The following is a 14491-nucleotide window of genomic DNA, read 5'->3' on the forward strand; positions in this document are numbered from 1 at the left end:
AGTGATCTTTTGTTCTTTGTATATTTATAAACAGGCACAAGATATATACACAGCACACAGTCAGTTGTACATTAAACATTATGGGGTGGTTTCCCGGGCAGGGATTAGCTTAAACCAGGACTAGGTAGGTCTTAGTTTAATTATGACATATATAACTAGTTTGAATAAACATGCCTTACTAAAACCATTACTTGTGTGCATTTTGATGTATTTTAAGATATGTCAGTGCAAATTGTTTTCAAGTTTGGAAAGCTCTTATCCCTGTCTGGGAAACCTCCCCTATAAGCTTACGTACTACAGAGTGTGGTGCATTTTCAAGCTTTAAAGTTGTATGAGGCAGTGTAAAACTAGGCACAAACCAGCAGCTGACCATACTAACTGATCTAATATTAGTGCATTTTATTTGTCAAAAAACATTGTTGATAGAATTTTATAAAAATACTACTTACACATTTTAGTGTGATGTATAAATATTGTAAATCAATGCATTTCTTGACTATTAATTAAGAAAAATCACAGCTCTTTGCCTCTAACTCAATGTATATCAATGGCTCACTATGAGCCATTTTTGGGCTTCCATTGTCAGAAGTCTCTTCCTAAAGGGCTATGGGTAAAATTTTTCGGCGCCAACACTCGCGGTCTAATAGAGTTAAGCATAATGTATTTCCATGTATTTTGATTATCTGTTTTAAAACTGCGTTCATTTTATATTTTTCTATAACTGAATCAATAAAAATAGAACGTTTTAAGAATTTCTGAGATCATTTGAATGCTTCTAGTAATGTGTCGTGTTGGTCTTAAATTTTACTCATAATGGTCTTAAAAGGTCTTAAAAAGGTCTTAAATTTAACTTGCTGAAACCTGCAAGAACCCTGTTGTGTTGATGCTAGCTGAAGATTAGCCTGAATTTCCAAGAGAGAGAGTTTTTTTCCAAAATGTGGGGGTGGGGTAAAGTGAGACAAATGCTGTGGGGTAAAGTGAGACATGAGGCACAAGTTCAGTTTAGTCTAAAACATATTTTAATGTAATATTACATTACATATGTTTTCTTTTTAATGTTATAAACATTGCAGAAAAACCATTATGCCTAGTCAATACACCAGGAAGACAGCCTGGGGAAAAACACCCCTTGAGGAGATGGAGAGTGCAGCTGCTTAGGTCAAGGAAGGAAAGAAGTCTCTAATGCTACGTACACACCAAACGCAAGGCATCATGGAACTGTGGGTTCACACCAGACACAAGTTCGGCGATTTGCGCAAGTAGATTACATACAAAGTCAATGCAAAGACGTGATCAGACACGTCCTCGCGTGTGGCGGTGCGAATGACGTGATGTGGGTGGCGCGTTTGCCACGAAAACACGCGCTATTCGCCGCAAACACGTCTTCGTCCAATTTGAAAATATTCAACTCAAGCGAAAAATTCGCATGACACAATGTTAATTCCTGCGAGTAATCATCAAGTAACGCGATGCCCCGCATTTGGTGTGTACGTAGCATTACTCACTCTAGATTACTCACGGGATTTAACATTGTGTCATGCTAATTTTTCGCTCGAGATAAATATTTTTAACTTGGGCGAAGACATGTTTGAGGTGAATAGTGCGTGTTTTCGCGGCAAATGCTCCGCTCATATGGCGTCATTCGCATCGCCCCAGGCAAGGATGCGTCTGATCGTGTCTTTGCATTAACTTTGAATGTAATCTACTTGCACAAATCGCCGAACTCATGTCTGGTTCGAACCCACAGTAAGAGCAGCTGCAAGGGATAGAAATATTGATAGATGGTTCTGATTGTCTTTTGCGCTGACCCGCAGACACTAGCTGGCTCTAAGGGTCCTTTGTTCTGACCCCCAGACTGCGTTCTAATCTAACTGGTTCTATATGTCATTTGAATGTTAATTAAAAAAATTTGAATTGTCGGAGCCAATGGTGTATAGTGGGCAGCGCTCCGACGTGTGGTGCTTTCACACTTTCTGGGACCCAGGTTCGATTCCCGGCTCGTGGTCATTTGCCGATCCAATATCCTTCTCTCCTCCCTGTCCTTTCCTTTCCTCTCCAAAACTCACAGTTAAATAAAGTCAAAAACTGGCCAAAAAATATAACTTTTGAATTATATTATGTTGTATTTAATTTTGGTTCAGAGTTACTGTACTTTCAAGTGTTTAGAAAAATAATGTTCTTAATTGACCAATCCCCTTGATTCTTTTACTAGTCCAACATTAGTTCTGGAATGTGTGGTTGTCAAGCTAGCTGTCAGGATTTTAGCTGTTACAATATGTGCTGTTATGGTAGTTTCAGAGTGGAAAAAGTAAGTGGATCAGTTTACCCCGAGCTGGTTCACTTTACCCCCTTGATTTTTCTGGCCTGTCTCAGTTTACCCCTAAGCTGGGGTAAAGTGAGACACAAGACCACTTTTTTTAAAACAATCATATTTTCACTGCTCTTCGTCCTGAATACATTCTGGTAATTTACATAGCTAGGAAACATCCTGAATTAATGGGAAATGTGTAAATTTGACTGATATATCATTTTAGCTTGCTTAGAGGGGAGCAAATGTAAAAAATGTCTCACTTTACCCCACTCTCCCCTATAGGCCTGTTTATATATTATTAACACTTTACATTGTGTGTGTGTGTGTCTGCTATGTTTATATATTTATTAGTAAACATCATAATTTAGGACAAACAGGAAGAAGACATAGGCTAAGATAGAAGGTAAAAAGAAGTAATAGAAAACAAAAAAAAAATGAAAACTTTAATAAAGGGTAATATTACTGATATTATGAACTCATTCAAATCTTTAATCTTTCTAAATAAATTATAAACGTAACGTGATAAAAACGCTATAAGAATCACATAGAGGGATCAGACTTCGACAGAACACCGGATATCTTCTCTAATTATTTTCTATTCTAATTATTAAAATATTTTCAGAGGATTTCATCACTCCAGTCTTGTTCATTTCACTCGTGTTCATTTCAACTGTTTTTCTGCCAACAGAATGGTGGCCTCACAGCTTAAAATGTGCATTACGTGTGGGATTTTTATGTAATCAAATGTAATTAATGTAATGAAAATATTTTGCGTTTCTATCGTTGGATTTTAGTTAGTAGAAGGCAAATGCTTTTTTTAGTTTTTGTCAAGGTACCCTTTAAAGGTCTTAATTTCACTACATTTTCACTGAGTTTCTTGTCATACCTGATGTCTTAATTGTCTGTATGCAAACAAGGTGCTGCAGTGGAGTGCAACAGCTGCAAGAAGAAACAGGCACCTCAGTATCATCTAGCCATGTCTGATGGCACCATTCAGAACTTCTGTTCCTTTTCCTGTGTAGTGTCATTTCAGGTAGAGTTTCAGATTCAAAATATTTTACTATTCATAAATATTGAGCTTTTTGGTAATAATTTATTCTTTGTGTTTCGCTTCAGGAGGCTCTCAGTAAGAAAGCATCTCAAAACCAGGTAAACACTGTAACATCTACAAGTAACAGCCTACCTACCCCAATACCTGCTGCCGCCCCCAAACCTGCATCAAAACCTGAACCCAGCTCTTCAAAGAAGACTAATGCACCGGTGCAAACAGTCACCAAAATCCCCTGCGCTCAATGTCTACAGTCGTTCTACCACAAGCCAGATCTACTGGAGTACAAGGTAGTTGTTCAGTGATGTTAGTGGGTTCAGATCAATGAAATTGTGTTTCTAGTGATTACTAGAACATAAGTGTTAATTGTGTTATTCTGTATATGGATGCTTGTGACACGTTTTATCTGTTCTTCCAGAGAAAAATGTATGCTTTCTGTGGTGGCTCCTGTGTCGAGGAGTTTAAAAAGATCAACAACATCATGGCTCGCTGTGAATATTGTAAGATAGATAAGGTTATCAAAGAGGTGAAAAGGATCAACAAGATTGACCGGTCTTTCTGCAGTGAGGGTAAGTACTAAAAGCCTAATAACTGAATTAACTTAAGTACGAGATTTATTTTATACATGTTTTGTAACTACAGTTGAAACACAAGTTGTTTGTTTTTTCTATACAGGATGTAGGTTACTCTACAATCATGACCTGGTCAAGCGCTGGGGAAAGAAACATTGTCGCAATTGTCTCTACTGTAACGGCTCGGCTCAGACTTTAGTAAATAGTTTTGTTGGCAAAAAGCAGGAAGAGTTTTGTGGAAATGCATGCTTGGCACAATACAACTTGATTCTCCGTCAGGTAATAACTACGTTATTTCACAAAACTGTGTACTTGGCCTCCAATGTGGCTTTGAAGCAATGTCGATTTTCCATATGGTTTTATATGAATTTATATTTAACCAATAGTGTCACAGTACGTTAACAATAAATTACATTTTTCTGGACGTTTTTTTGGACTGTTTGCTTGTTTCATGATTTTACTTTATTATAAAACTATTACTAAATAGTAAGGGTGTAACGGTTCACGGTAAAGAATCTAATCGTCCCGTCATCCCCCCCATGGTTCGGCACGCACGTGCTCCGCGGTGCACCGTGTTTGATTCGACCACACATTTCTATTATACTTTAAAACCGCTAATGTATGGTTCTGAGTAAGCTATGCATGTGTTTATGTGAGAGTACCTGTCCAATCAACTCGTAATATGCAAATCTGTTGCCAACTCCCCACGTGTTGGTGCACGCATGTGTGTGTGTGTGTGTTTGTGTGTGTGTGTGTTGCAGATTGTTTAGCGCGGCAAGCGAAGGAGAAAAGATGCTAATAAATGCACCAGCAGCTTCATTTAAGTCTACTGCAGCAGTGATGCTCAGGAAAACGTGGACAAAACTGTAAAATTCGCGAGTGCCGTATGCTTAAGGTTTTTCTTTTTGTAAAGAAGCCTGTTGTGACCAAAGTGTTAGGTGTTTGTAACCCATTAAATAATTTTTATTTTTTTAATTCGACAGTAGTCTTTTTGTACCCATAACTGTACAAACACCAAAACGTACCGAAACTGTGACCATAGAACCGTGAAACACCAAAAAGTGAGAAATTTGAACCGTTACAACCCTATTAAATAGTGTTTATTATATTTATAAACATTCAGTTATCTGACAGATAAAAGGTTAGATAACATAAAGATTTGCTACAAGGCCATTTTTACACAATTAAAAAATATGAAGAGTTTGGTTCCAAAACGCAATAAATTCATTTTGACTAATTTCTGTAAAAATGTGTTTTTTATACCAAGAAAGTGACAAGATGAAAACCAATATTTTCTATTACAAACTTACACACAGCATCTTTAGATTAAAATAACATTAAAAATCTTATTATGGATTTGAATCTTTTAAGATTTATTATAAAATGGATTTTTTTTCCACAAAATGCAATAAATCAATTTTTTTTCCAAAATGATAAAATCTATTAGACCAATATATAAATGTGCATTCTTCTTTGCCATGTTATATTAATTTAATTGACTAGTGGTATACACTGATTAAAAAAAAAAAACATTTACTTTGTCATATTAAGAACACTGTCATTGCTGCGTTTATGCTTGGGAAGTTGTAGATGAATTTTTTTGACAGCTATCTGCTGTAAAATGTTTTAGTCCTGCTGGATTTTCGTTGGCATAAAATAATGGAAAGTTTTTCATAAGATCCCCTGGGGTCAATGTGTTAGCATGACAGAAGCTTGGTGCTGTCGGCAGAACAAGCAACAGCTGCCATTTTTCACTCTCCCAAATGTGCCTCTCACGTAAATTATTCGATTTTGATGGCTTACGATTCTTCCCCGCTACAGAAAACCACCACAGGTTTATCAATGCCATCAAAATTATTATTTTGTTTTGTTTGTTTGTTGATCACGAAGTACAAGATGAGGAAAACTAGGATTCTGTGTCTTTTCAACACGCTGCCATTGTGTTTACAGTGCAAGGAATGGTGCGCTGTGATTTAATGAGCAGAATTGCGTGACGTTCGTGGTGTTTTGGGAAAAAGGGAGAAAAGATGACAGAATAACACGGCGTATATTGGATTTTGCGTAAAAATTAACTTTTTAATACTGACCTGACACAATACTGATTTTGGTGGTAACTCATAAAAAAAAGTATATCGTGTTTTGGAAGCAAACTCTTCATGTATATGAGGTGATTTTGTTACATTTTGTGTCCTTGTTTCCATAAGTTCTGGTTAATTTTTGACCCCTATGTAACATTGTTCTCGCTGCACAATTTTAACAGGAAGTCAAGTGCACAATGTGCAAGCAGGCCAAGAAGATGACTGAGACTGTGAATTGGCTGGGTGAGATTAAGCATTTCTGCACCCTGCAGTGTCTGATGTTCTTCTGCAGTCTGCAGGGCACCACCGGGACAGTCACTAAAGCTGCGAACAAAATTCTGCCTGCACCGGGTATGTCCCCTTAAAGACCTTTTGAGTGTCTTTAGCACTATTTGCTGTGTCTTATGTTTTGATATTATTCTTTCCTCAGGGACGCCTCCAGTAGTATCTGTATTGCCTCAAAATACTGTTAATCTCACACCAGTGGGAAGTAAAGATGCCACACCAGTCATTGCCAAAGTTATATCGCTGTCAGGTGCAACTAATGGACAACCAGGTGCTGTGGGAAACACGGCTCTGCAAGGTGACTGACCTCTTAATACAAGTTTCATTGTCTGAGAAACACTGCTGATTTATACATTACCTCAAAAAATGTGTTTTTCCCGAAAGGAATAGCTTTTATTTCATAAGTACCATATCTGCATTTTGTAAATGGTTTTGTTTAAATTGACTCGCAGTGCCTTCAAAACTGACCATAACTGACTATTCAAAATATGAATCATTTTCTCACAAACTGAACGTTTCGCGTTAGAGGACTTTGTTAACCCAATGAATATTTTTGAATTGTTGGATTATTTTTATGATGGATTGATGCTCTTTAGGCGCTTCCAGTTAAACGCAAGGAAGAGCGAGGATGTTATTTAATAACTCAAACTTTGTTTGGCTGAAGAAGGACAAACATAAACATCTTGAATAAAGGGGGCGTGTAAATAGTCATTTTGGGGGTGAAGTTATCCTTTAACGCTCTATAGCAGCCTGAATCTTCAAAACAAAGATATTAGATTTGTGATTAACATCTGAGATGTTTTCTTTCTTTATTCAGCATCTGTTCCAGCTGCAACTGCAAAAGTTAAAGGACATGTAAGTGTATTAAGAAATTATTTGCACCTAAATAAATAAAAATAATGATTGTCAAAGGGAAAGGGAGTGTTTCTTAGTTAAGTCAGAAATAAACTGTTGCTTTCTGCTGTGTCCTCCAGCTTTCAGCGAGTACACAGACAGATGCCGCGAAGACTCCTGCCCCGCCACCCAAAATCCTTAAAAACAAGGCTTTACTGTGTAAACCCTTAACCCAAAACAAAGGCACGTCCTGTAAACCAAATTCATGTGATGCGGACACACAAACAGGTACTTCCCAGCACTGCTCCAGACCTGATTTTTGGTGGGTGTCAAGTGTATACTTGATTTTTCATTGCATGTGTATTTTTGTGTTACAGATTTACCTCATTTCATGGTGGTACCTGTTCCAGTACCAGTGTATGTACCAGTACCCATGAATCTCTACACCCAATACACACCAGAGCCTTTCGGGTTACCGCTGCCAGTGCGTATAAATCCCTCAGTTTTCTCACCATTCATCTTGATATTTTAAGACGCCTTTAGCAGTATTCGCCAATGGTCCATGATGTAAGGTTGGAGTTGTCAGATCTCTTTTGTGTTCAAGTTGCTTTTGAATCGAATACATATCCAAAGCATTGGCAACCAATAGATTAAAGGAATAGTCTACTCATTTTCAATACCAAAATATGTTATTACCTTAACTAAGAACTGTTGAATCATCCCTCTGTCATCTGTGTGTGTGCACGTAAGTGCTGGAGCGCGCTGCGACGCTACGATAGCATTTAGCTTAGCCCCATTCATTCATGGCGTAATAGCACTTTTGGGAGTACTTCGACTCGGCGCAGTAACACCCTCCCTCTCCCATTATGAGAGTGAGAAGGGGAGCGGACTTTTCAGGCGAGTCGAAGTACTCCCAAAAGTGCTATTACGCCATAAAATATAGTTACTCTTTTAAATCCGCTTAGAAAAGCACTACGTTTTATTTTGTACCACCAAACTTGCTCGTATAACTACTCGTCTTAAATAGGAAAAACGTTGATGTGTTTGGTCACTTCTAACTTTATCTCTAAATGGTACCATTGAATGAATCGGGCTAAGCTAAATGCTATCGTAGCGTCGCAGCGCGCTCCAGCGCTTACGTGCACACACACAGATGACAGAGGGATGATTCAACAGTTCTTAGTTAAGGTAATAACATATTTTAATATTGAAAATTAGTAGACTATTCCTTTAACACCCCTAGGTTAACGCCTACTACACATGCTTAGTGTAGTTTTATAGTGTGACGTAATGTTAATGTGGTCTCTCTGTGTAGATTCCAGTGCCCTTGTTTTTTCCCACAACTCTGGACAGTGCTGAGAGCATTGTGCAGACCATCCAGGAAATTAAAGAGAAGATCCCTAATGATCCCCTTGAGGCTGATCTCATCATGATGGCTGAGATGGTGGCTGAGGATGCAGAGAGGGACAAACACACCACACCTAGTGGTAAATAATGAGATAATCATGCAAATAATTAAAGTTGAGCTGTGTTTTTTCTGCATGCATATATTTAAAACCCTCCCGTTTTGTTTTTCAGACCAGGCTGGTACCTTAGTGGATGATTTTGATTTTGAAGCTTTATCCAGCAATCTAAGTTGGGAAGAGGATTCGGTCTCTTCTGCCCAGACATGGGATCAACCCCCAGAGGTCGAGAAAACTCAGTCAGTTAACCCTGTTACTATGACTCTCATCCCCACCCCAACCCCAATAGAAGAGCCACAGAAGGACCTGGAGGCTGATTACCCAGTTGGTAAGAGATGCTTGAGATTCTTTGTCCCGCTGGAACTAACGATTATTTTTATAGTCGATTAATCGGATGATTATTTATTTTGTTTAATAGTATGAAAAAACATAACATCTATTTAATTAAATAACTAAATTCAATTAAATAACTAAACTTAATAATTACATTAAAGGGGCTATGTCACAGAACTTTTTTAAAGGGGCCATGGCACAAGATTTTTTAAGATGTCAAATAAATCTTTGGTGTCCCCAGAGCACATATGTGAAACTAATCAATAATGAATCACACATGTATTTTCTTTACAATTGCAGAGAACATTGCACTTTTGAGAGGAAAATCACAGGAGCAGGAAGTGTCAAGTGCGGTCAAACGGAGACCTCGCAGAAAGGCCCGTGATGGATTCCCTCAAAAGAAACGGGTATGGAGATCTAAAGTGGAATAACTTCTGACCTTCCGTCAAAATGTCCAAACACAAACTATGTGTGAAATACCAGTTGAAATATTTGTTTTAATAAACATACTTTTCTGACTAGTTTTCATTATGCTAGAGAGGTATAAATCAGTGTTAGTGTGAAGTGCAATGTGAAGCAGTACATGATACAAAGGGATAGGGCTGTGCAATTTATCGTTTTTGATTTTCAGTTTAAACAATTACAAAACGAGATATAAATATAAATTGCATGCTACTGGACTGATTTGTTTGTAAGGCACTTTGAAGGCACCACTGCTTTGACACTTTTAGCCTATTGTAATCAAAAGGTTAAATAAATGCATGTTTTCAAAGTGTTAAATTGTGATTTTTACCAAAATAATCGTGATTATGATTTTGCCCATAATCGAGCTGCCCTAAGGAGGAAATATAGCAGTATCTTCATACTGTCAATGTGACAAATGCATTGGAAAGCTGGATGGCAGTGACGGCATGTGTATTGTTTCCATGTAGGCCCGTAAGTCTGCGGCACCGGTAGCGGCCACATCAGCTCAAGACACCCTGACTAACCTCTCCAAACTGCAACAAGAGTATGGCGTCAGTGCCTGGAAGGACTGGGTACACTGGAGAAACAGCCAGCCTAACATGGAGACTCCTAAATTTGGCTGTGAGTCTGATTCATTTTAATTCCAAATAAGAAATACTTTTTCATCAGTCTGTGTTGTTTTTCTGGAGCTGAATGATTAATTAATATTAGGGCTGTCAAAATTAACGCGTTAACGCAATTTATTTTAACGCGACTAATTTTATTAACGGTGATTAACGCAACGCCCAATTGGTCCAGCCTATAGTTGGATATATTAGGACGTAGCCTTACTTTGACGCGTGCTGTCTAAATGAGTCAGAGGTTTTCATAAAAATAAGAACATTAAGCTCTCGTCTAGCAAATCCAATGCTCTAAAGTCTAAATAGTCATTAAAGATCTAAAATGATTTATTTGTACGTTTTCTGAGAGGTGAACCGTCATAAATGATTTAATGCAAAGACGGGTCTTCACAAGCATGCAGAAATGTAAAAATAAATTGCAGGACTTGCTTGATGTTAAAAGGGTTATTAAAGGCGATAGGGCTGTCACTTTTCGTTCGAAAATCGATTGCACAATCGATCGGACCAACCAAAAAACGTTTCGAAAACGAAAATAGGCAATCGATTTTAACCAAATATGTACACTATTAATTTTAAAAGAATTAAACAGTTAAAATATATATGTAACAAAACTCACAAACAAGCAGAAAAAGAAAATAAAGAATCCCGAAAGTGCAGTAGGTGTGCGAAAGCTAGACAGAAAATACCCAGCAATTTTACGCACCTATAGTTTCACGCTGTCAATCGCTGCATCTAGTGTTTTGCAAAGAAAATGGAGGACAACGTCAATAAACCTGTGCAACACGAGACAGCGTCGAAATTGTGACCTTACAGGAGATGATGAGTTATGACAAGGAGCCACCCTTGCGAGCTGACAGCGACCCGCTTTTGAGATGGAAGATTGGCAGTACGAAATACGCAGCTGGCAACGAAGTACCCGAGTTTCCCTGGGACATCAGTGCGGTTGGAGTGCGTCTTCTCAACAGATGGACATATAGTGAATGAAAAGCGCTCTGCTCTTGACCCCTTAAATGTTGATCGACTTGTTTTCCTGACCAATAATTTGTAATGGCCCTAGTCTTTTTGCGCATTTCATTATGCCTGCCTAGTGCCGCCTAAGTGTCGGTTACGTTTAATAAAAAAATACACAGCATGTTCTCAACTTCAAGTAAGTCTATTTAAAGTTTCATTTTTGAACAGTTGTTTGAAATGGATCGAATCATTATTTAAAATAATTTTTGAATTGCCTAAATCATAAAAGCAGCCGGTTGAACCTGCAGTAATGTTTTTCATTTATGGCAGCAGTCCACTCTGCATATTTTTTTAGAGAATGTTGCACTACTGTTGCTGTTTTTTATTCTGCACGAAACTTAATGACAATGAATAAGAAATATTGCTGACTTGTGCGTTTCAGGCGCTCTCTTTGCATTTGTCTGTTATTTGGCGTTAAATGGAGACGTCTTTTTTAGACATGGAAAATCGATTTTACAATCGATTCAATGAACACTTGTATATTAAAAATCGAAAATGATTTTTTCACAAAAGTGACAGCCCTAAAAGGCGAAGTTCACGATGTTTGAAACACGGTTTGGAAAGGAGACGGGCCGACTACCAAAACACACTTAGAGCCAATCAAATCAAATCAAATGCTGGGTTGCGTATGTGTGGGGCGGGTCTATCAACAGAAGGTCCAGATTCTATTGGGGTAGGGGCGTGTTTGTTTAGGTGATTTCAAATATCAACATTGGCTTTCAAACATCATGGACTCCGCCTTTAAGAGAGATAAAGTTCGGGACCTGATTAATGTTTAAAGAGTTAAGAGCAACAAGATTCAAAAGCGATCTTCCTCGCGTGCACATAGAGGCGCAAGTGCGCGACTCCGATATGTAGACATCCACACAAAATTACAGTTTTAAAAATATCCGTTTTGACAAGAATTCATGCAGGTAGGGCCTATAATCTGTTATATCTGAAGTGAATGTTTGGTTAATTTTGACTTTGTGTGTGCTAAATCTATTTATTAAATCTATTATTTTAAGGAATGGATGTGATAATTTTTTGGTAATTCTCAAAATTACCTTTGCTGACTCTGTCAACTTCAAACAGGTTGAAGATTCAAACAAGTTTTGTAATAGAGAATGTCAAAATATAAAACACTCATTTTATAAAATTTGCTCATTCTGACATAATTTGTCAGCACAGCTCACAAATGATGCAGCAGCAAACATCTATATTTGTCCACACCCATGTTGATTAAAACTGAAAATTGTTAAAGTAAATTTAGGACAGATAAAAATGTGAGATTAATCGCGAATTAACTCATGAAATCATGCGATTAATCTAGATTAAATATTTTAATCTATTGACAGCCCTAATTAATATCAAAATGTGTTTCCTAGGATGTTAAACTGCATTTTCTCTTCCTCATTTTCAGCACGAAGCATGACGCTAAAAGAGGACTTGTTAAAGTGTAGCACTGCCGAGTTGAGCTACGGCCTTTGCAAGTTCATCGCTGAGGTCCGTCGACCCAATGGAGAGAAATACAGCCCTGATAGCATCTTTTATCTCTGCTTGGGCATCCAACAGGTAAAACGAAGATACCACACACGCAGTTGCTCATTAAATGTCAAACTAAATGTTTTCTGGTCATGCTTTATTTTCAATATATTGTATGTAGTTTTTTTTATTTGGCCTCCGTGTGTGCAGCACCTGTTTGAAAATGAACGGATGGAGAACATATTCGCAGACATTTGCTACACCAGATTCTGCCAGGATGTGACTTGTTTACTTAAGGAGTGGAAGCCAACTATTTTACCTAGTGGTGAGCAATTTATAAATCAAAGCTTTGTTCTTCCTGCAGTGATTTTTGCACGGTATATGGCACAGATTTTAATCAATCACTGTTTTTTTACAGGTTACGTCCATTCTCGGATAGAGGAGGAGTACCTGTGGGACTGTAAACAGTTGGGGGCTTTTTCACCTGGCGTGCTGCTTAACACGTTGCTTTATTTCTTCACCAAGTACTTTAACTACAAAACAGTAGAGCAACACCGTCGCCTCTCCTTCGGCCACGTCATACGCTGCTCTCGGAATAAAGGTAGTGGCAAAGAGGGCTGTTTGCGTTTCTACCCACCCAAAGAGGAGGTAAACGAGGGTAAGTCATCAGTTATATTTTCACAGCATGACTGTGTATTTTTGAGCTTGTTGTGTTACTGGTTGTTTGTGTTGTTTAATTAAGATGGTGTCCCGGCGAAGAGGAGGAAAGAGGATGAAGATGACCGGGAATCTGTGCTGGAGATTAAAGAAAATACCCAGAATCCCCTCCGCTGTCCAGTCAAGCTTTACGAGTTTTATCTCTCAAAATGGTACGTCAACGTGTCTTATGCATCTATATTTTCGTTTAAAGTGTATATTTTATTGTACAAAAGCAGCTTTAATGTACATATCACACTTTTCTTACTGTTTATCTCTCCTAGTTCTCCCAGCGTGAGACAAAGCATCTCCCATTTTTACTTGAACCCTGAACGCTCATGCGTGCCCTGCAGTCCAATGTGGTTCTCCACATCCTCACTGAGCGATGAGGCTCTAGAGGGCATGCTCACACGCATCCTCACGGTCAGAGACCTGCACCTGCAAGAAGACCAGCCGCCCCCCGAATCAGAATCTGACAGCGACTCGGACTGAGAAACAAGCGCACATATAAATGACTGTAAAGCAGTGGAGGTGTGTCGGGGGAAGATTTCTCCATGTTTGATTCCTTGGTAGTTACAAGGCTGTATATATTATTTCTTTCAGTGGTCAAAGCATGATTTCAAAGTATAATTGAGAAATGCTTGTGTGACGATGTCAGTAAAAACTGATGTTGTATGGGCCATGGCTACTAAACTTACTGCAGTGTTATAGTCACTTTTTTATTATTCTGAAACACTAAAGTCTATGGAAGCATCATTGTGTGTTTGGTAGAGGATTTGCTCACTTGTCATTAAGGAGTAAATTAAGTATTGCGGGATTTATTGTCATTTGACAGCCATGCAACTCCAGGGCTTCCTCTACTATGGATAACTCTGGATTAGTTTATGGATTAATAAAGACCACACAAATGTAAATGTCTTATCTTTGTTTAAAAGTGTCTTGTTTTAAGGCAACATATGAAGAGCTCAGATGCAAAACCCTCTTAAGTGACTTGTTTTCTTGTAAATGAGCATTTAAAAGACTCTTGGTGGATTCTGCCAACAAACTGGTATTTGTGAATGACCTGAGGTCGGAATTAAATGGATTTGAAGCTGAAGTATTTGAAGTTAATATCAGTATCTCATTTTTGATGGAAATGGCATTTTAGAGGATTTTGCACCTCATATCTATCTGGTGGGCTTAAAAAATACTTGATAGCTGTGCAATATAAAAGCATCCTGGCTCATTTTAATGTAAAAATAATTTATGTGCACTGTGCAGTACAGTATTCCGGCAGATAATGCCACCTCTTAAGGAAATTTTTTATGCTGC

At 38.1% G+C, this 14491-nt stretch overlaps 1 protein-coding gene across 9 annotated transcripts in view; it reads left to right on the forward strand.

Annotated features, from left to right (window-relative positions):
- Nucleotides 1–14101, forward strand: part of LOC129455808 (zinc finger MYM-type protein 4) — a 43483-nt gene extending 29382 nt beyond the window's left edge. For all 9 annotated transcript variants that reach the window (XM_055220599.2, XM_055220601.2, XM_055220606.2 and 6 more), the window contains 18 exons: nucleotides 3229–3344; nucleotides 3428–3649; nucleotides 3778–3928; nucleotides 4035–4210; nucleotides 6192–6360; nucleotides 6440–6592; nucleotides 7112–7149; nucleotides 7269–7416; nucleotides 7506–7612; nucleotides 8444–8615; nucleotides 8707–8919; nucleotides 9225–9331; nucleotides 9857–10010; nucleotides 12423–12574; nucleotides 12695–12809; nucleotides 12903–13142; nucleotides 13227–13353; nucleotides 13465–14101. In XM_055220599.2, coding sequence (XP_055076574.2) covers nucleotides 3229–3344; nucleotides 3428–3649; nucleotides 3778–3928; nucleotides 4035–4210; nucleotides 6192–6360; nucleotides 6440–6592; nucleotides 7112–7149; nucleotides 7269–7416; nucleotides 7506–7612; nucleotides 8444–8615; nucleotides 8707–8919; nucleotides 9225–9331; nucleotides 9857–10010; nucleotides 12423–12574; nucleotides 12695–12809; nucleotides 12903–13142; nucleotides 13227–13353; nucleotides 13465–13672 — 2768 coding nt within the window. In that variant the 3' untranslated portion in view covers nucleotides 13673–14101. The remainder of the gene's footprint in view (nucleotides 1–3228; nucleotides 3345–3427; nucleotides 3650–3777; nucleotides 3929–4034; nucleotides 4211–6191; nucleotides 6361–6439; nucleotides 6593–7111; nucleotides 7150–7268; nucleotides 7417–7505; nucleotides 7613–8443; nucleotides 8616–8706; nucleotides 8920–9224; nucleotides 9332–9856; nucleotides 10011–12422; nucleotides 12575–12694; nucleotides 12810–12902; nucleotides 13143–13226; nucleotides 13354–13464) is intronic.
- The last annotated feature ends 390 nt before the right edge of the window (nucleotides 14102–14491 follow it).

This window comes from Misgurnus anguillicaudatus, chromosome 20 (assembly GCF_027580225.2).
Source record: "Misgurnus anguillicaudatus chromosome 20, ASM2758022v2, whole genome shotgun sequence".
Lineage (NCBI taxonomy): Eukaryota > Metazoa > Chordata > Actinopteri > Cypriniformes > Cobitidae > Misgurnus > Misgurnus anguillicaudatus.